At 49.7% G+C, this 21,064-nt stretch overlaps 1 protein-coding gene across 1 annotated transcript in view; it reads left to right on the top strand.

Annotated features, from left to right (window-relative positions):
- Positions 1–10,756: 10,756 nt before the first annotated feature.
- The window catches only part of Cilp (cartilage intermediate layer protein), a 15,877-nt gene continuing 5,569 nt past the window's right edge, over positions 10,757–21,064 (top strand). The window contains 9 exon segments of the mRNA XM_021649601.2: positions 10,757–10,932; positions 11,518–11,565; positions 12,740–12,897; positions 15,290–15,382; positions 15,988–16,257; positions 18,463–18,642; positions 19,207–19,521; positions 20,256–20,364; positions 20,772–20,929. Of these exon segments, the coding sequence (XP_021505276.2) occupies positions 12,837–12,897; positions 15,290–15,382; positions 15,988–16,257; positions 18,463–18,642; positions 19,207–19,521; positions 20,256–20,364; positions 20,772–20,929 (1,186 nt within the window). The 5' untranslated portion in view covers positions 10,757–10,932; positions 11,518–11,565; positions 12,740–12,836.

Below are 21,064 nucleotides of genomic sequence, written 5' to 3'. Positions count from 1 at the left end.
GCTTCGGGTCTTAGGCCATTTCCTTTGCTCAAACAAAATACTGTAATCTGGATACTTTCTAAAGACCAGATGTTTATTAAGCTCACAGTTTCTGAGCCTAACTTCCAAGTTCTGCAAGAACTGCATTATACCCTTCCGAGGACAATGCTCCCAGAGATCCAGTTCCCTCTGATTAGGCCTCACTTTCTAACAGTTCTACTGGAAACATCTCCACACTGTATGCTAAGCTTCTAGCACACGAATAGGATCATGCCACATATAAACCAGGACACCATATGATTACAGTTTTATGAGACTGAGGAGGGGCTGTGTTCTGAGCCCAGTTTCTCCTGGAACCATGAGAGGCAAATGATTATCATGACTCATGATGTTTGGGGCCGCATGTTCAGCAGTGGGAGCAGAGTTTACTAACCACCTTTTTGTTTTGTTTGAGACAGAGTCTAGTTAACCTAAGCTGGCCTTGAACTCATGATGCTCTTGCCTTAGCTGCCAGAGTACTGGAAGGCAGGCTGCACTCCCATGCCTAACTCCAATAAATGCATGGAATGAACAGAAGTGAAGAGGTCTGCTTAACTGTGGCTATGTTTGAGCTCTTTGTAGTTTTAGCTGATGGTTCTATTTTTCCTTCCCCAAGAGGCCCAAAGATTTGGGAAGTCCAGTTCAGTATCTCAAAGGTCAGTCAGTGTTCTTCAAAAACACCCTTGGTGGGGGCAGGCTGGGAAGAACTCTGCTCAAAGCAGGAGTCATGGTGGCATCAAAAGTTACCTCTGAGGCTCAGTAGAGTCCTAACCTTCTTCCTGAAGCTCTGAGTTCAGTGTTGATCCCCAACATTGTGTAACCAAGGTGGTGCACTGTGATCCCAGCCTGAGAAAAGTGGAAGCAGGAAGATCATGAATTCAAAGTCATATCCAGCTATTCAGCAAGTTCAAAACAGACAAAGCCGTGTCTCAAAAAAAAGAAAGAAAGAAAAGAAAAGGGGGTTTCCTCACGGTGTACTTTTAATGCTGGGTCCCTGGATAGTTTCAGGAGAACAAGAACAATTGTGCACATTTTCAATGCTGTTTTCTGGGGAGACATTCCCAGGCTCTATCTTTTATTTGATGCCCAAAAGAATCTGTGGTCTGGATACATTAAGAACTATTTTCTAGTCCAATTATCTCAGTTTTTAGGTCAAGAAATAGATCCTACTTCCTTCTGGAAATAATTCTGGATAAAAGAAAAAAAACTGTAAAAAAAAAAAATAGGCCCATGAAATGGCAAGAAAACAAGAAATATTCAAGCCAAAAATATTTATAATCTCACTGCTGTGAGACTCAAGCCATGAAACTGTCTTTTGCCTTAAGGACATCTTGTTTATTTCTATAATTTTACTTATTACTATGGTTAAAAAACATGAGTTCTAGCTGAGTGGTGGAGGTGCATGCCTTTAGTCCCAGCACTCTGGAGGCAGAGGCAGGCGGATCTCTGTGAGTTTGAGGCCAGCCTGGTCTACAGAGTGAGTTCCAGGACAGCCAGGATACACAGAGAAGCCCTGCCTGGAAAAAAAAAACCCAAACCAAAAAAATCTCCATGAGATCTGCTGGTGTGGTGGCTATACACATAATCACAGCTCTTTGGAGACTGAGGCAGGAGCATTCCCACAAGTTTCAGGTTAGCCTGGGCTATAGAATCAAAAAGGAAAAAAGGAAAGAAAGAAAGAAAGAAAGAAAGAAAGAAAGAAAGAAAGAAAGGAAGGAAGGAAGGAAGGAAGGAAGGAAGGAAGGAAGGAAGGAAGGAAAGGAAGGAAGGAAGGAAGGAAGGAAATAAGCAGACCCCTCCCCCCCAAATACCAGATCTTCAACGTCTTTGTTTGCCTTTTGAAACAGGGTCTCACTGGCTGGCCTGGGATTCATACAAGCACACTAAGATTAAACATTTTAATGACACATATTTTACAGATTTGCAAAGGAGAAAAATTAGATGAGGTGAGGGGAGTAAGTGTTGGGAGTGGTGATGCACACCTGTAACCCCAGCACCTGGGAAGTCAGGGTAGGAGGATTGTGAGTTCGAGGCCATCCTGATCCAGAGTGTGAGAACCTGTTTTAAAAATCAAAGGCTGAGGGGCAGGTATGTAGCCCTGGTGAAGCACTTGCCTAGCATGCCTAAGGCCCTTCTTAGTTGAGGGGTGAATGAATTAATGGATGAATGAATGAGTGAATGAGTGAATGAAGTTTTTGTTTGTTTTGCATGTATGTATGTGTTTTTGTGTGGGTAAATGTATGTGAACAGGTGCATTTGGGCACGTGTGTGCACACACAAGCCTGTGGAACTCAGAGGACAACTTCAGTTGTCACTTAGATGCTGTCACCTCCTTCTCCTGCTGCTGCTTTGGTTCTTTGAAACAGGGATTCACTTTGATGATCAAGCTGTCCTTGAACTCATAGAGACCCACCTGCTTCTGCTTCCCAAGTGCTGGCATCAGACGTGTGAGCCGCCACACTGGCTTAGGTGCCTTCCACTTTTTATTTGAGACAAGGTCTCACCTTGTCCTGGACTGGCACAAAGTCGACAGGCCAGCTAGCCAGCAAGTTCCTGGCATCTGCTGTCTCTACCTCCCATCTTTCCATCTGTGGGATTACAAGCATGCCCTGACACGCCTGGATTTTTATGTGGATTCTGGGGGTCAAACTCAGGTCCCCAGGCCTGTGAGACAGCATTTTCCCAACTGAGCTGTTCCTCCACCCTCTGAAACTTCTAGTTCTGAAGGCTGGAGCTTTCCTGGAGCTCCCACTTGCCCCCAGTTGGAAAAACAAATCTGGAGGCACCACATTTCCCCAAGGAGGGGGCAGAGAGAACAGCAAAAGGTGGGGGAAGACTTGCCAATCTTAGAAGTGTTTCTGGGGAGGGACTCTGTGAGCAGGAACAGCCTGGAGGTTAGAGGTTTGTGGCCAGAAGGGCCTGAGGGCTAGCCTGGAGACTTGGATATGTATTAAAGGGAACTAATAGGGAACTAGATGCCCCATTTGCCTATAGAGAGAGATGAGGAGGCTGTGGGTCTGGCCACAGACAGACCAATGCACAAGTCCTGAGGCAGGCTGAGTGTACACTTTCACTTACCCACTAGCAGTCCTGTCTTCCTGTGGCTCAAGCCTCTTGTTGGGTCTCTAGCCTTAGGCTTGTTGGTGTCGGTGAAGAAAGCGGGCTAAAAGATTGAGGGTTCTGGTCTCTCACGGGGCCAGGCAGAGGCTGGGCCTCTACTAGGCAGGACCTGGTCTTCCTGCCACATCCCTTCTTCTGGCCTGTGGGAGCCCCCTGCAGGTCCCCCTCCCCAGGAGGAGAAAGCAGATGCCATCTCTTCCTACCAGGCCCTGGGTCATCTTACAGCCCAGCAATAAGCTTTCTCCACACTTAATCCTCTAGTGAGCACAGCCAGTTAGTTCCAATGGCAAAGAGAAAGATGATGGTAACTGGGTGGCTTTGATCCCACACCCCACGCTCATGGCTGACAGTCATCTGGGCCTGGGGAGGAGAGTCCAGAGGTCAGCTGCACACACAGCTGGGTGCTGTCTGGAGAGGACCTGGGTAAAGGCGATCTCCAGGCTGGTTTGCTGGGTCCTGGTCTGGCAGAGAGCTGGTGGCTCCCCAGTGTCTGCTGGGGCCAGGCTGGCTTGGGACTTACCCACGGGGGCCCTCTTTTCTTTCTCCCTCCAAGCATGCCTTCTCTTTCCTCCTTACAGTGGGGCATAAACTGGGGCAAATGGGTACTATGGTATCTTTGATCATCAAAGAGCTTTTCCAGCCTGGAACTGGGTAGTGTGTGTGTGTGTGTGTGTGTGTGTGTGTGTGTGTGTGTGTTCATGTGCACATGTGTGTGCAGAAAAACATATGTGAGCATCATGTGGTAACAGAGGTCTGGGGGTTGTTCCTTAAGGGCCATCAGTTTATAGTTTGAGTCAGGGTCTTTGGGGCCTATGATTTGCCAGTGAGTCTGGCTAGTGTACACGCAGGATCTGCCTGTCTCTTCCCCAGGGCTTGTAAAATACGCATGTAGCTTTTGTGGGGGTGTTGGGAAGCAGAGTCAGGTTCCCGTGCTCAAGTGGAAAGCAATTTCCAGACTGAGCTATCTTCCCAGCCTTCCGGGTGCTTTCCACAGCTCCTTGGGGATCCGAACTTGTAGTGTGAGGGCCTCAGGAGCGCCTGGCAAAATAAGCACTGTGGTTCTCCTCATGAGACAGATGCAGCTCACAGGGGCAGAACCACAGGGCCAAGGTCAGAGAATAGATGGAATGGGTGCAGCTGGGCCTCAGATGAAACAGAGTCACAGAACCTCGGCTCCTTATGGGACCACGAAGGCTCAGGCAGCCTGGGAACTCACTCCATTGCCTGGGAAGACATTTCTGGTTCTTTTTCTAGGACTAGGCTGTGACTTCTCCAAGGCCTAGAGTATGGGTAGGACACTGCTACTGGTTCAGTCCTGGGTTCCTCCCGCTGGACACGCACACCCTTCTGTGAGGGGGAGGAAGCATTTTTGAGGTGAAATGTTGTCTAACAGCCCCGATTGGAAAATATTAAAAGTCGGATGGCGCCAAAAGGGTTTGTGGCAGAGCCAGAAAGTACAGAGGAGGAAACATCCTTGTTATTGAGGACCCAGAGGTCTGCACTGGGTCAATTCCTGGCACACCCTGTCTCCTGGGCCACCTCTATCTGCAGGACTAGCACAAGCCTCTTCTGGGCCAGAGGAAGGCCCTCAGAGAATCCTTGAGGCAAACCTGAGGGTGGTTAGATTTGGTTTATCCCTTACTCTGAAGAGAGCAGAGAGCATAGCAGTGTGGCCATGGTCCATGGGCTATCTCAGTGGGAGTGTGAGAAGCTAGGCTAGCCCACTCCACACATGTTCTGAGTTTTCTGAGCGCTAGAATACCAAGATGCTTTATTCTGTAGGACCTCTCACCACAGAGGAGCAAGAAAAAGTGTCGGTAGAACGGGAGTGTGGTTCTGTTGCAGGAGTACTCAGGGATTGTGAGGCAGAAGAGGAACCACTGACTTAGCCTGGAGCTATGAGAGGAATGGTGGTTACAGGGCAAGCCCTACTGTAGAAATTGAGGGAAAATTCGAGAATCTGGGCTCTGACTCCATATTCTCAGAAGTGCCTCCGTGTGTTTGGAGAAAGATTCACTGACACTCCGAGTGTCTCCATGAGAAGTAAACAAACTGTGGGAGGAACACAGAAGCATGAGAGACAATGTGCTGAGAATCCAACACAGTTCCTCTGCAGGAGCAGCCAGAGCTCCTAGCGCAGAGCCATCTCTCCAGCCCTCTTTTCCAGGGCATTTTACTAGAACAGGAGCTCTGGGATATGCTAGCAGGGGTCTTGAAACCACTGGGAGAGATGACCTGGAGTGGCCTTCTGTCCCAGGTACTGTCACTAGGGAACAAATGACCCCGCTTTCACTGCCTTAAACGATAAGCATTTTATGCCTCGAACACTCAAGATTTCATGCAGGACTTGGCTGGACAGTTGTGCTCTCTCTTTACGTCCTCCATTTTGAATACTGTTTGGTTTAATAGATAGTTCAGTTCTTCTTTTTTTTACTATTTAGTATGTGTATGTTTGTATGTCTGTGTGAGTATGCCGTGTGTGTGTGTGCCCACAGAGGCCAGAAAAGGGGGTTGCATGCCCCAGAGCTGCAGTTATGGGCGGTTGTGAACTGTCTTGTTTACAGTTTGTAAACTTCCAAAAATTTATATTATGTATATGAGCATTTTGCCTGCATGTATGTTTGCTGCCCTCAGAGGACAAAAGAGGGTATCAGATCCCCGGCACTGGAGTTCCAGATGGTTGTGAGCCACCCTTTGGGAGCTGTGAATCAAATCTGGGTGGCCGTTTGCTGAGCTGCTGAGCCATCTCTCCAGCCCTTTACATTTTTAAAAATTCATTTGTATTTGTAACTATATGCATGTTTGCATATATCGTCAAGCGGCTGTGAGTGCAGGGTTTTGCAGAGCTACTCAACGTGGGTACTGGGACCATTTCCAGTTGAGCTCTTTGAGGCATTAACTAAGACTTCCTAATGACACTCTGTTGGTGAGCTGGTGTAGAGGACCCAAGACAACACTGCTCACATGTCTGCTGCCTTGGTGGTGCTGGCTGGAAGCTGGGCTCAGTGGGGGCTGTTGACAAGAGCTTCTCCAGTACAGTGGTCTCCCAGTAATTAGACTTGACTTCTCACACAGCAGCTGGAGCAGTGGTTCTCAGCCTGTGGGTCAAACCACCCTTTCATAGGGGTTTCCTAAGACCATCAGAAAACACAGATACTTACATTCATAACAGTAGCAATGGGATAATTTTATGGTTGGGGCTCACCACAACAGGAACCCTATTAAAGGACGGCAGCGTTAGAGAGGTTGAGAACCGCTGCGCAGAGCGAACGACTCAAGAGTGGAAGCGGTGTGCCAGGGAAGTCGTGAGGCCATCTGAGGCGACAGGTGTGAGATGACAGTTCCACATCTTATTTTTATGGTTGCGAGCCTAACCTTTAACAGCTGAGCCGTCTCTCCAGCCCTCAGTTCAACATCTTGATGGCGAGTAGTGTACAGTCTGTTGTGGATGTAAACATGTTTTTGTTTTGATCCCAGGACTGATTCAGATTGTCCACAGCAGCAAACCGTTTGCCTGGTACTGGCTCTGAGAGGGAGCTCTTTGCCAGCTACAAACACTTCAAATCTGAGGATGCTGGAGACGGAGTAAATGCCAGGGCTCAGAGAGAGAAGGGAGCTCCAAGAAAGAAGAAGGCTGCTGGGGCTCCCCCTGCTGCTTCTGATTGGTGCTGATGTAGATGGATGAGGAGAAGTTGGAGATATCCTGAAATGAGGATTGGACTTGCCCTAAGGGATCTGATGACCAGAAGTAGTTAAAGAGAACTCTCCCCACCTTCTCTCTTACTTGGTGTTGGGGTGTTGGAAGGGACTGGGGTGAAGAAGGGAGAAAGAGTCATAAGTATGTCAACAGTATTCACTCACAAGCCTTTAATCCCAGTACTCTGGAAGCAGAGGCAGGCTGATGTCTGAGTTCAAGGCCAGAGTGAGTTCCAGGACAGCCAGGGATACACAGAGAAACTCTGTTGTAGGGGGAAAAGAAAAAAAAAAAAAAGAGGTGCTATAATGGAAGTCATTTTGGAGTGCATCACAAAAGAAGCAGTTAGGACAGGGAGAGAAAACAGTTCTGAAGACATCTGCCTTACCTGGATTTAGTTTTACAGGCATGATGGTATATGACTGTAATCCTGACACTTTGAAGTCAGGGTCAAAGAGATTGATACAAGTTCAAAGACAGCCTGAATTAAAGTGTGAGACCCCATCTCGAAAAAACAAAGCAAGGGCTGGGAGTGTTTCAGCGGATAGAGTGCTTGCTTTGTATGCACGAAGCTCTGGGTTTGGTCCTTAGCTTTGCATAAAACAGGGCATGGTGGAGCACATCTATACTCCTAGCAATTGGGAGGCACTGACAGGAGGAACAGAGGTTCATACAGTGAGTTTGAGACCAGCCTTGGCATACATAAAGGCCTGTCCAGGTCTATAAAGCCTCCCCAGCCACAGAAGGGCAACCATGGCAGGGGGAGCTCCATGGTTGGAGCAAAGAGTGTTAGAGACAGAACAGCACCTTCCTCTGGAATCATCAGGATCTGCCCACCCTCACCTTCCCTCCCAAGCATCTTCACAACAGCAGAGCGGAGAGCCTTGACCACAGGTTTTGGCACCAGAAGGGTAGCTGAGCTGGGCTCCAGACTCTTTTTCTGCCTGGTCAGGAGTGGGGGTGATGAATGAGTTTCCAGTGTGTTCCAGGCATCCAAGTGGGGGATTGGAGCTGCTTTCAGACAAGCTTGGCCTGAAGAAGTCCTCCATGGCTGATCCATCCAGGCCAGGCCTTGGATAGTACAGGCCTATGGCTGACTCCCACGCCCTGTTGGTCCTGAGGTCCTGGAGGAAGCAGCAGCCTCTTCCTAGGAGGGGATCTTGGAGAAGAGGTGGGGAAGGCTCAGATTCCCCACGTCTAGTTTTGTACAGCTCACAGTGCAATCTCACTTGAGAAAAGACTGATGGGAGCACAGGAGAGGGGCAGGGCAGGAGCGAGGCAGACCCCAGGGATTCTGTGCCTTCCTCTCCCATCCATCTTACCTTGTTAAAATCCAGCCTCAGTAGTCATACTGAAGTTCTGGCAAGCCTTCTGCTCCACAGCACGGCTCCTTGAGGTGCCATGTCTCTCCTTCTCTCCTGCCCGCTGTGTTTGCTCTCCAAGTCTTAACAGACCTCGCAATCCTAGAGCTGGCGAGGCCAGGCACTCACTCAGCCCAAAGCTCTTATTGCAAGGTTGGAGACACAGAGGCCCAGGAGTACCTGGGATGCTGCTAGTCCAAGGTCACACATCAAAGTGATGTGGCCTACAGGACCAGGCCTAGACTTCTGAACCCCAGGTTCTTAGTTTTCTCCTGCCCTTTATTCTAATGATTGTAGCTGAGTCTCTACCTGTCTTCTCCTCTGACTATTCACATGGGCCTCACTCATTTCATACACCTGCTATCAAAGCCTGAGCCGAGGACTCGGGATGTGGCTCAGTTTGGTTGAATGCTTGCCAAGGACGTGCCAGCTGCCGGGTTTGGTTCCTAGCACCGCATAAACCAGGCACAGCAAACTCCTGTAATTGCAGCAAGATCAGCGAGGCAAGTTCATCCTGGGCTACACACAGCCAGTTTGAAGCCAGTCTGGGGGTTATAATGAGGCTCCTTCTCAAGCAGCAACAACAATCCTAGTTGAGTGGTAGTGGCCTGGAACTCACTCAGTAGACCAGGCTGGCCTCCAACTCAGAGATCCACCTGCCTCTGCCTCCTGAGCGCTAGGATTAAAGGTGTGCCCCACCATGCTCATCTCTCTTAAGTTGTTCTTATCTTGGCCCAACAATGAGAAATGTAACTAATGCAGCTCCCTTTTGGAGCTTCACATCGCCCAGCTGAGCTGGCCACCTCCTAGGAAGAGCAGCTCAGTCAGGCTTCGAGAGATGTAGGTACAGGCCTCCACCTCCACATGCTGGCATGGGACAGGAAGCCCAGGCCAGCTGGATGAGGCTATGACAGGAGGCAGGAGACTCAGAGACTCCCTTTTTAATCTCCTACTTCCAGCTAGGGTTCTGTCTTTTTAACCAGTTATTCTCAAAAAATGTGGGCTGAGGACCACCAGCTCCATAGCAAAGCCAAGTCTCATGTTCTGAGTCAGAAACTCAGGGGGTGGAGCTAAGAAACCTGCATGTCATCTTATTTTTTAAAAGACGTGTGTGTGTGTGTGTGTGTGTGTGTGTGTGTGTGTGTGCCTGCATGAGTGTATGTGCACCCGGTGCATGACTGCTGTTCAGGGAAGCTGGAGGGTGTTGGATACCCTGGAACTGCAGTTACCCGTGAACTGCCTGATTTGGATGCTGGGAACTGAAGATAGGTCCTCTGGAAGAGCAGTAAGGGCTTTCCCCACCCCAAGGATTTCTCTGTGTAGCCCTGCCTGTCCTGGACTCACTTTGTAGATCAGGCTGACCTTGAACTCAGAGATCCTCCTGCCTCTGCCTCTTGAGTGCTGGGATTTAAAGATGTTTGCCATCACCACCAGGCTGAGTGGTGATTTTCTTTTCTTTATTTTTCTCTTCTCTTCTCTTCTCTTCTCTTCTCTTCTCTTCTCTTCTCTTCTCTTCTCTTCTCTTCTCTTTCTTTCTTTCTTTCTTCTTTCTTTCTTTCTTTCTTTCTTTCTTTCTTTCTTTCTTTCTTTCTTTCTCTTTATTTTGAATTTTTAAGACAAGCACTCATGAAGCCCAGGCTGACTTCAAACTCTCTATATAGCTGAGGATGATCTTGTCTCCTGCCTCCATCTCCCAAAGTTCTGTGATTACAGGTATATACCGCCATACCTGGTTTATTGGAACCCGTGTTAGCCAAATGCTCTACCATTGGAACTACAATCCCACTGCTTTTGAGCTGGTTCTGAAGATGCTAAAGTTGGCTTTGGCCCAAGACAACAGGCAGCTTGAGCCTGGAGCTGGAAGACAGAGATGGCAGAAGCCACTTGAAGGCGCCTTTACAGGCAGCTGCTTAGTCACCTGTGGTAAGGCTTGCTGGTGGACATCCATTCAAGCAGTCTCTCTCTGTCTCTCTATCTCTCCCTCTCTCTCACACACACATCTGGACATCTGGCAGGGTCTCAAAGCAGTTCACATGCTGGATCTCTCTGGTCTCAGCAGGTTCAAGAAGCCACACAAATGAAAGTGGAGAGGGGGTTAAAGATGAACTAGGTGATATCCTGTACCCTATAGCCTTTGTTCCTCATCCCTTCTGAGGGTCCCTGAGAGCTCCTTCAAAGGCCAAGGAAGCTTAGTCATTGCCCAGCTGAGATGAGGCACACCCATCCATGGAGGCTGAGGTGACCTGTGTGCCAAAGAGTTTCCAAGTAAGTGCTAAGACCTTGTTGTGCATGGGCTGGCCAGCTGGGGAATGTGGGGGATCAGCAGACAAAGCTTAGGCCAGCACACACCATCCCAAGCTATGAGAGGCTGCCCAGATGGAGAATTCCCCTTGGCCCTTTCCCAGGACCCCATGTCCAGCCGTCCTCCTGACCCCTGTCTCTCTGATACAGACGGTGGCGCCCAGACTGTGGCCTACTTGGTCTCCACTGCTCTGTGGCAGTCTCCCCACCCCTCACATCCCTAAGGGTCTTGATGTTAAATTCTTGCCCCTGTGAGCTGCTGGGGATGTGGGGAAGGGAGGGAGGGAGCCTCATGCTCAGATCTGGTTTCGCTGCTGCTTCCCGGTGGCTGGCTGCCATGGGCTGAGACACCAGCTGTGCTATATAAGGGCCGTGGCTGGACTGCTGGAGAGGTGGAGAAGTCTTGCACCCCCAGCTGAGAATCTTGCTCAGGACACGGTGAGCTCCAAACCCAATCTCTCACCCCATCCCTGCATCTCCCTGCCGGGCTCTGCTCCTGCCCCCATCCCTAATTACCTTATTGTTGTTTCTTTGCTGGCTGACCACCTCATCTCCCCCCACACACACACAAAAAGCCCCCTTTGCTTCACTCTTCTCTTTTGTACCCCATTATCCAAAGTCTTCCCTCAGCCCTGCCTACCTGAAGCCACCATACCCCCCCAATGGCCCCATCTCGGTCTCTATAACTTTTCTTCCTGCGGCCAGCCACTACGCAAAGTCCAGGAGCTCCAGGGAACATCCGCTGGAGAGCCTGACTGTCAGGCCTCCTCGGAGGAAATGGTGGGCTGTAGAGGGCCTCTCTGCTGGCTGCCAGATGGGAAATGGCTTTTCCACAAGATGCCTCAGGCCACCCTGGCCTTTTTGACAGACTTGGAGTTGGCTCTGGCTGTGCAGATCTGCTCAGCGCCCGGGAGCTTGGAGTAGCCCGAACCAACGGGTACAGCTGTTTAGGGCCAGACAGTCAGTGCTGTAGATTTGTTCGTCCCGAGACACCCAAAAATTCAAAGGATCTTTTTCTTCCAGAAAGGAGACATCTTTCCTTTCCTTCTGCACTGGACTTAGTGATCGAAGGTAACTTTATTTGTTTATTTATTTAACAACAGAGTCTTGCTCTGAACTCACTATAACAGCTCAGGCTGGCCTCCAGCTCACAGCAATTTACCTGCCTCGGTCTCCCAGGCGCTGGGATTGCAGCAATGCAACATCGTACTCAGCTGGAAGAAACAATGTTTTAGGTTCGATTCTGGGTTGGCTCTAACTCTAACTGGGGGGGGGGGGGGGCAGGGAGAAATATCCAGCTGCGAAGGAACCTAGGCTATCCATGACCGCCCCGTGGTTCTTTAATCTTATTTCTGGGCGTGTCTTCTTCTCCTTAGGTGTGCAGCCCTAACTCCGTGTTCCCAGTTATCGGGAGCCCTGGGCTTTCACTACACACCCATTCAGTTCTCTTTAGCTGGCTCCTGGCTATGGTACTCCTGCCAGGTTGCAAACAAACAGGCCAGAATGAGTTCCAGCTGTGGCCCGTGCACATCTGGGAATGTAGTCTTGAAGATGGTGCGGCCGAGGCCTTGGTGGCTTTCAGCCTGCCTGTTCACCCTAGGACGGCCCACTGTCGCTGGGGCCAGGACTGCACAGCCTTAACATGGAACCACACATACAAAACCTGTGAGCGCTTTCAAGGGAAGCAAAACAAAAGCCTGGGGCTTAAGAGTGACCAGTAAATTATCCAGCGGCCGACTGGAAGTAAGCCAGCTCTCTCTGACTGTCGAGGAAGTTCCTTATCTCTTTTCTCCCTCGGGGCCTGTCTGCTGTGGAACCTGGCACGTTTAGAACCTCAGTCCTGCTTGTTTGAATTCAGGTCCTCAGTTTCTACATCTCCCGGACAGCTCAGTTTGGCAGTTCAAACAGATGTCACTTCTGTAAGACTCCGTTCTATCTTTCCTTCATGGACAGGTCAAGAGCTATCTCTGCTGGGGCTATTAAGAGATGGGGCTTAGGCTTGGGGTGTAGTTCAGTAGGTGGGATGGTTGCCTACCGTGAAGGAAGCCCTGGGTTCCATCCCTAGAACCACATAAAACTAGTGTACAAGCCTGTAATCCCAGCACTCAGAAGATGGAGGCTAGAGAATCAGAAGTTCAAGATCATCCTGGTGTGCACAGTGAATCTGAGGCCAGCCTGGGCTCAAAAAAAAAAAAAAAAAAGTGATTCAGAAATATGGAATATGATACCCTTTGCTTCTTTGCAGATCATTGGCTCTATGAAACAACCCTGGGGAAGCACAGGTCCAACTCTGTGAAGCAGCATCACCCATCTGTGACCTTTCTTCCGGGCTTGAGGGAGAAATGGCTGCAACCAAGACCTGGGTGCTCTCTTTCCTGGTCCTGGAAGTCACCACTGTGCTGGGTACGCAAGTCCCTGCTTGCCACGGTGAAGTCATTTCTGTTCTGAGACTCAGTTATACATCTGCCTGGCCTGAAGACTTGAGGGTGTTTGATGATGCTTTGTGCCCTGTTCCCACTCCAAATCTGAGATCCTTCTTAGTATTAAAATTCAAGGAACAGAATCAAATGAGTAGGATGAAAAGTCACTCATGGGGAGGAAGAAAAAAAGAGTAAGAAAGTATCTGCCCCTGGGCACAAAATTTAACTCTGAGCTTCCCGGTAGCCAAAGCAAAAGGGAGAAACCAGAACCGTGGAGTTCTTAGAAGCAGACCAAAGAGTTTGGTCTCTTTTCAGTTGCATGAAAATTTTTCTGGTGCTAAAAACTCAGTTTCCTTTATACCCCAAAGCCAAGTTTGATGGACACACCAGGAACCGTTCTGGTTTTCTCTGCTCCCATACTCAGAGTGGCTGCGGTGCAATGGAGAACTCACTCTCCCATCTCCTCTGCCTCCCCTCCTTTCAAATGACACTTAGCTAACGCAAAGAGTGCTCACAACCCTCTTTTAAAGCTGCATGCCCTACAGGCTTGTGACCGCAGATGCTGGAACAAAGGCAGCTCCTGCGTAGCTCCAGCCCCGAGTGTGCCTGCCTCCTGCCTCGCCCTTTCCACCTTGGCAGCTGCTGTTTGTGAAGATGATTAACATTCAGCCATCTGAGGGGAAATCAGATTAGGTTGATTAAAAGGGCTCCCATCACCCCAATTAAGCAGCACAGAAAATTCTGACCTGGCTCCTTGCCCGGGAGTTAATTGCCTTTCAAGGCTTTTGCAGAGCACTCTCCTTTCTCCTTCTGGAACCCTCAACCCAGCTTTCTGTAGAGAAGGGCTAGAGAAGGCTGCCCCTGTCCTGAGGACCCTCGTCCTCAGGCTGTGATCAGAACAACGAACCCCAGGGCCCAGTTAGCTCACCGAGTCCTTTATGGAGTGCTGAGTCTCTGTACTAACCACCAAAAGGAAAGGGGCCACCACCCCTCTGCTAGGGACTGCGCTAGAATAGCTTGCTAACACTTACTCAGCATTTGATTCTAGAAATTGTTCTGAGACAGTGTTTCCCAGTATTCCTAAGGCTGTGACCCTTTAATACAAGTTCCTCATGTTGTGATGACCCCCAACCATAACATTATTTTCATTGCTACCTCATAACTAAATTTTGCTGTTATGAATCATAATGTAAATGTTAGCTATGCAGGGTGCTTATGCAAAACCCCAAGGGGTTTGTGACCCACAAACTGAGAATCATCATCCTAAAGTGAACTCTTCCTGTCCTCTTTTAATGAGAGAGTTAGCAGGGCCAGGTGGGTTAAACAGCCTGCCCAAGGTTAGTTTGAAAATGGCAGTCTTCAGCTCTCTCCAGAGATGTTGGTGTCTCATTTCATGGGATCCTCAGGCCAGCAGCACCCTACAAAGGGGAAATTACTGTCTCTACTTTATAGGAAAGGAAAATAAGGCTCCATCTTGCCAAGGACAGATTTAGACTCCCTAGCAGGGGTCTCAGCCCACGAGCTGCCTGAAGTCTCTGATGATCCCATTGAAAATTTGTATTTTATGGATTTCATTAAGTCATTTTTCTCACATGTGTGTGATATAGCTTGGTAAAATTAATTCCCATTGCCCTCTCTGGTCCCCCTTCCACTCCTGCGGACTCTCCCTTTCTTTCTTTTTCTTTTTCTTTTCCTTCTTCTCTTTCTTTCTTTCTTTCTTTCTTTCTTTCTTTCTCTCTCTCTTTCTTTCTTTCTTTCCTCCTCCTGCTCCTCCTCTTCCTCTTCATCCTTGTCCTCATCCTCATCCTCATCCTCGTCCTCATCCTCCTCTTCCTTCTTCTTCTTCTTTTTGAGACAGGGTCTCACTATGTAGCCTGGCTTGCCAGTCTAGCCTTGAGAGATCCACCTCCCTCTGCCTCCCAAGGCCTGGGATTAAAGGCATGCACCACTATGCTTGACATCTCTTTTTCTTTTGTTTTTCTGTCTTTCTTTTCTTTTTAAGACAGGATCTCATGAACCGCAGGCTGGAACTTACCGTGTACCCAAGGCTGTCCTTGAACCGCTGGCTCTCCTGCCTCTACCTCTCAGGTGCTGAGATTACATGCAGGTACCCCCAAGTCTAGCTGCTCACCCATTTCTAGAACAAGACTGAAAAGGAAACTGCTATTTATCAAGCATGCCCTCCATGCCAGCCTCAATGTGTATTTTATGGGAAACAGGCTGAGAAATAAAGCCTTTGGGAAGTTTCACAGCAGTGATTGGCAGAATGGAGAGTTGGACCCATACATAGGGCTCATGCTGTATCGACTTCTCCTGGCCAGGTCTCTGCTTCTTCAAGCCCTGGGAACCCTAACCTCGCCTTTTCTGTCCTGCAGGGAGACAGATGATGCTTCCCCAGTCACTGAGAAGAGCCCAGCCTGTGAAGAGGACCCCTAAAGCCTCTGCCAAGCCTGTTGACTTGCAGGACAGTGAGTCTCTGTTGGAGTAGGGAGGGTTATGAAGGCATTGAGTTTGAGCTTGCTGGGTAAGTCTCTGAAGCCTGGATAGGATGTTAGAATTTCCTGGAAACTTCAACAAGACCCCTGGCTGTTCTCTCCAGGTGGAGTATGAGAAAACCCAGAGTCAGGAAGCTGCCTGATACAGTCCAGAAATGGGGTGCTTACATGCTAGAGCTGGTGGGGAATGGGGGAACACGGGGGTGGAGAAATAACACAGGAGTCTCACTGACACCCTAACTGCCTTCTTAAGAGCTTTTTGTGCCAGGGAAAAAGCTATGGTCCAAGCCATGTGAAAAAAGTTTACCTTAACCACAGTGTTAGAATGGGCTAGAGTGGGAGGAAAGAAAGTCACTGAAGGCATGGTCCATCGGGCTGAGAGAGCTGGAATGTGGCTCCCCATTGGGAGGCAGAGAAGGGATTGAAGAGCTGCTGGAGAAATAAAGGGTGGGGTGAGGGGTGGAAGATGGGGGCTGAACGGAAGCAGGGAGGACTCCCAGGGATGCATCCAGGAAAGGATAGCTGGAGCTCACCTGCTGCTCAGGAGTGGTTCCTCCTCAACCGGTTCTGTCCCTCAGGTCCTGGTGAGTGGACAACTTGGTTTAACATCGACCACCCCGGGGGCCAGGGTGACTATGAGCGCCTGGATGCCATTCGCTTCTACTATGGGGAGCGTGTGTGTGGCCGGCCCCTGCGGCTAGAGGCCCGGACCACTGACTGGATGCCTGCCAGCAGCACTGGCCAGGTGGTCCACGGCAGTCCCCGGGAGGGCTTCTGGTGCCTCAACAGGGAGCAGAGACCGGGCCAGAACTGCTCCAATTATACCGTGCGCTTCCTCTGCCCACCAGGTGAGTCCGAATGGCCCAGCCCTGCCCCTAGCAGCCTGCACACACTCCCAGTCCATTAACGGACGCTGTATCTTTTCTCTCAATCTTCAGCGTGATAAGCTCTGCAGAGCTGCTCCAGGCAACCTGTAGAGTTGGAGTCTGGGTTCTGGGCTTTGAACCTCTAGCTTACTGTGTGCCCCTGTGTTGTTTAATTGTTTGTTATTTATTTGCCTCACGTTAGGCGAGCCCTCTACTACTGAGCTACCAGTCTTCTACCATTTCTGAATTATTGTCATTTTAAATAATGAGATAGGGTTTTACTAAGTTGCCCAGGAAGGTCTTAAACTTGTGCCAGGTAGCTGGGATTAAAATAGGTGACACCAAGCCCAGTGCAACTGTACTCACATAGACCAGGCTGGCCTTGGGCTTCCTGTGTAACCTTGGATGACCTTGAACTTTGGCTTCTCCTGCCACTACCCTTACAGGCTGGGGCTCCAACCCAGAGCTGTGTGCGTATCAGACAAGCATTCGATGAGCTTGACCTTCTGCCCTGCTTCTCCTTTTTTTTGAGGGAGAGACAGGGTCTCACTATATAGCCCTAGCTGGCCTGAAAATCATTATGTAGCTCAGGTTATCTTTGAACTGCTGACCCTCCTGCCTCTGTCCAGAATGTTGGGATTACAGCCATGTGCCTCCTACCTGCCCAGCTGCAACTGTATTATTTTTTGTTTGTTTGTTTAGATGAGTGCTTTATTTGCATGTGTGCCTATGTGACAGCAGAGAGCACCAGATCTCATTATAGACAGTTGTGAGCCACCATGTGGTTGCTGGGAATTGAACTCTGGACCTCTGGAAGAGCAGCCAGTGCTCTTAACCACTGAGCTGCCTCTCCAGCCTTGCCACTGTGTTTTTAAGACAAGGAGCCTGCTGAGGCTCCTTAGTCTCCTGTTCTCACATGTTTTTCAGCGTTAGGGACTGGAGTAGGACCCTCACTTAGTAGGGAAGTGCTCTCTTCTAGAGCTACACTCCTAATCCTTTAAAATTTTTTTCTGTATTTTTGTCTTAAGAGAATCTTCTTTTATGTTATTTTTTGGGGGGTAGGGGGTTGAGACAGGATTTCTCTGTGTAGTTTTGGCTGTCCAGGACTAACTTTTGTAGACCAGGCTGGCTTTGAACTCAGAAATCCGACTGCCCCTGCCTCCTGGGATTAAAGGCGTGCACCACCATGCCTGGCTGACACTAGCCTCTTACATGTGAAACAGGGGTAACAGTACATCTTCAGGGATTAAAATAAAAAAAAAAAAATTTTTTTAATTTTGTTTGTTGTTGTTTTGAGACAGGGTTTCTCTGTGTAGCCTTGGTTGTCCTGGACTTTATAGATCAGGCTGGCCTCAAACTCACAGAGACCCACCTGCCTCTGCCTCCCCAAGTACTCAGATTACAGGTGTTGCCCAGTGCCCCCACCCCCTTTTGATAAAAGATTTCTCTGTGTAACAGCCCTAGCCATCTTTTTGTAGAACACGCTGGTCTCAAACTCACAGAGACCCACCTGCCTTTAATTTTTTATAAGTTTTGATATAAAGTCTCACTGTGGCGTAGTTTAGGCCTCAAACTTACGATGCAGCTCAGGCTAGCCCCTGTAACTGTCTGCCTCAGTTCTCTAAGTGCTGGGATTACAGGGTGTCCCTCCATTCACAGGGGTTTTGATGAAGATAACGTGAGATAATGAACAAGGCGGTTGAGCCCAGGTTGGCTAAGCATCAACTGCTGCTACATTTTCTGCGTGCAGGATGCTGGCTGCGCTCGTTATTCAGCCTTGGCAGCTGACCTTTGGTTCACTGCTATCTCAACAGGACACGGGAAGCCTAGGGAAGTCGTTGGTCCACTAGCTACACAGCTACGTGCTGCACAGGGATTTGAACCGTGTCCATGTTTGTGGAATCCGTGTTCTTTTTATCCCATTCCATCCATGCGATGGATAACATGGCAGCCTCCTTACAGTTACAGCACGCAGAAGGCAGAGGCTGAGGAGTCGGACAGCAGAGGCCAGCTTTGGTTAATGAGACTCAAAAATTAATTCATTGCAATAAATATAAATATCAGTGAGATTTACGATGCCAACAGGGACCTTGTGGTCCCTCACCATAGAAGAAACAGCCTCGGGGTCAGACTTCCTGCGCTGGTCCCCAGGGGAAGAAAGTGACGTCTGTTGATCTCATCTCGCAGGGTCCTTGCGACGAGACACAGAGCATATCTGGAGTCCCTGGTCTCCCTGGAGCAAGTGTTCGGCCGCCTGTGGCCATACCGGGGTCCAGACCCGGACCCGCACCTGCTTGGCGCAGGCAGTGTCGCTGTGCAGCGAGGCCACTGAGGAGGGCCAGCTCTGTGTGAGCCAGCCGTGCACAGGTACCCCCTCCCTCTGGGCCCTGGGCCTCTGGAAGGTGAGACAGCCTGAAGGTGGCTAGAGGATGGGTCGGCGTGAAACTGAGCTGTACGCTCACTCATGCAGCAATAACTAAGCGAGTCATTTGCTCTGATGGGAGACTTACAGCTAGGGACACAGCCTGCACTGTCAATTATCACAGCTTAAGAAGTCACTGGGTGGCAGTGGTGCATTCCTTTCATCCCTGCCCTTGGGAGGCAGAATCAGGCAGATCTCTGAGTTAAAGGCCAGCCTGGTCTACACAGTGAGTTCCAGAAAAGCCAGGACTACACAGAGAAACAGTGTCTTGAAATGTCCACCATCACCACCACCACCACCTAAAACACCCCCTCCTCCCCACCCCCAAAAAAAAAGAAAAACCCAGGGCTACATCTGAAGGGCAACCAGGAATTAGTTGTGCGGGCAGGTGAGGAAGGTCTAAGAGAGGCCCAAGGAAGCATGTATGAGCGTCCAGGCTGGGTGCTGGGGATAGGGTGAAGATGGGTCAGTTCCAGAAAGCCCTGTTGATGTGGCTCTCTGTCCCACAGCTTGTGACATGACCTGCCCCATGGGCCAGGTGAATGCTGACTGTGATGCCTGCATGTGCGAGGACTTCATGCTTCATGGGGCCATCTCTCTCCCCGGAGGCGCCCCGGCTCCAGGGGCCACTGTCTACCTGCTGGCCAAGGCACCAAAGATGCTGACCCGGACAGACAGCAGTGGGAGGTTCCGAGTTCCTGGCTTGTGTCCTGATGGCAAAAGCGTCCTGAAAATCACCAAGACCAAGTTTGCCCCAATTATGCTCACCATGCTGAAGACTAGCCTGAAGTCAGCCACCATCAATGCAGAGTTTGTGAGGGCAGGTGACTACGCGTCTGTGGCGGAGGGGTCAGGGTGTTAAGGGCTCCTTTCCTGGCCACAGTGCAAAACACCAGTGTAAAACCAACATCTTTACTGTGACCCACAGGCTCTCTATCCTCTGGTTTCCCTAATGTCTCTTCTCTAGTTCTACTATGCGGAATCAATCTCATAGCAACAATGGCTTCTTGTCTGTTTCTCAGATATGGACACATCCCTGCCTCAGGGCCTTTGCACTTGCTGTATGTACTCAGTACAGTGTTCTTCTCCTAGATATTGGTGGCCCCAGCTCCCTAAGGCATGAAGACTTCCCTTTGTCTAAAATAGCCAATTACCACAAAGGTTTGTAGGTCACAGAGCAGCTTGGAAACTATTCTACACCATCTCAGAATGGGGGAGAATAGTTATAAAAAGATTCTGCTGGGGGCAGAAGATCATGAGTAAAGTACCAGTGTGACAATTAGTTCTGTCCTTTGTGGCACTTAGTATGGCTGGCATGCGGTCCCCTGCAGTCTCCACTGTCCCCCCAGAGGCTAGCAGAGTTGTTCATGGAGAAGGAGGAAGAGGGGAATCTACTGGGGCTCAGTGCCTTTGGGATTAGGGGGCCACTGGAGATGGGCAGGGGATGAGATTAAGGACATACAATTTAACTACTATCAAAGACCCTGAGGAATGAGAGTTCTCTAGAGACAGTCACAAAGTAGGCAAACCAAACAGTGTTTCTTCTCTTCTCTGCCAGAGACTCCATACATTGTAATGAACCCTGAGCTGAAAGCACGGCGGGCTGGGCAGAGTGTGGCTCTGTGCTGCAAGGCCACAGGGAAACCCAGTCCGGACAAGTACTTCTGGTGTGTATTCTGCCAGCTCCCCCTCGGGTCTCTCAGCAGTCAGAGCTTGCTTGCCTGGTGTCTGCACTAAACAGTAGCAATGGCTGATAGAATCCAGGCATATGTGGGCTACTGGTGCAAAGCCTGAATGGTGATGTTTGCGTGTAGGGGTTGAGGTTGCCCAGACAACCAGCCAGCCCTCTTACACTTCAAAGCTCAGCTCATTCTCCCAAAATGTCTTTAGGATTTCTTTTTTTGTTTTTTTGTTTGTTTTTGTTTTTTTCAGACAGGGTCTCTCTGTGTAGCCTTGGTGCGCTTGGGCAAGCTGAGTGAAAGCGAACCATCCCCCATCCCTTGCTTCCTGGCATCCCTTCAGGTTTGCTTTTTCTCCCATGGCCAGCTTGGGCTCCACCTCTGCATCCTTACAGGTACCACAACAACACATTGCTGGACCCCTCCCTATACAAGCACGAGAGCAAGCTGGTGCTGAGGAGCCTGCAGCAGGACCAGGCAGGGGAGTACTTCTGTAAGGCACAGAGCGATGCTGGGGCTGTCAAGTCCAAGGTCACCCAGCTCACCGTCATTGGTAAGCCTGTTTGGGTCTCAAGGGTCACGGGTCTTCATCAAGGCTGGCTGCATCACTGGTCAGCAAAAGCTGGTCTTTTCTATGATGTACATAGTGCCAGGCTGGGGTACACAGTGCAGAGCCAAGTCTTGCTGT

Source organism: Meriones unguiculatus, chromosome 6 (assembly GCF_030254825.1).
Source record: "Meriones unguiculatus strain TT.TT164.6M chromosome 6, Bangor_MerUng_6.1, whole genome shotgun sequence".
Taxonomy (NCBI): Eukaryota; Metazoa; Chordata; class Mammalia; order Rodentia; family Muridae; genus Meriones; species Meriones unguiculatus.
Note: the sequence above shows the minus strand (reverse complement) of the source record. Positions and strands in the feature narration are given on the sequence as shown.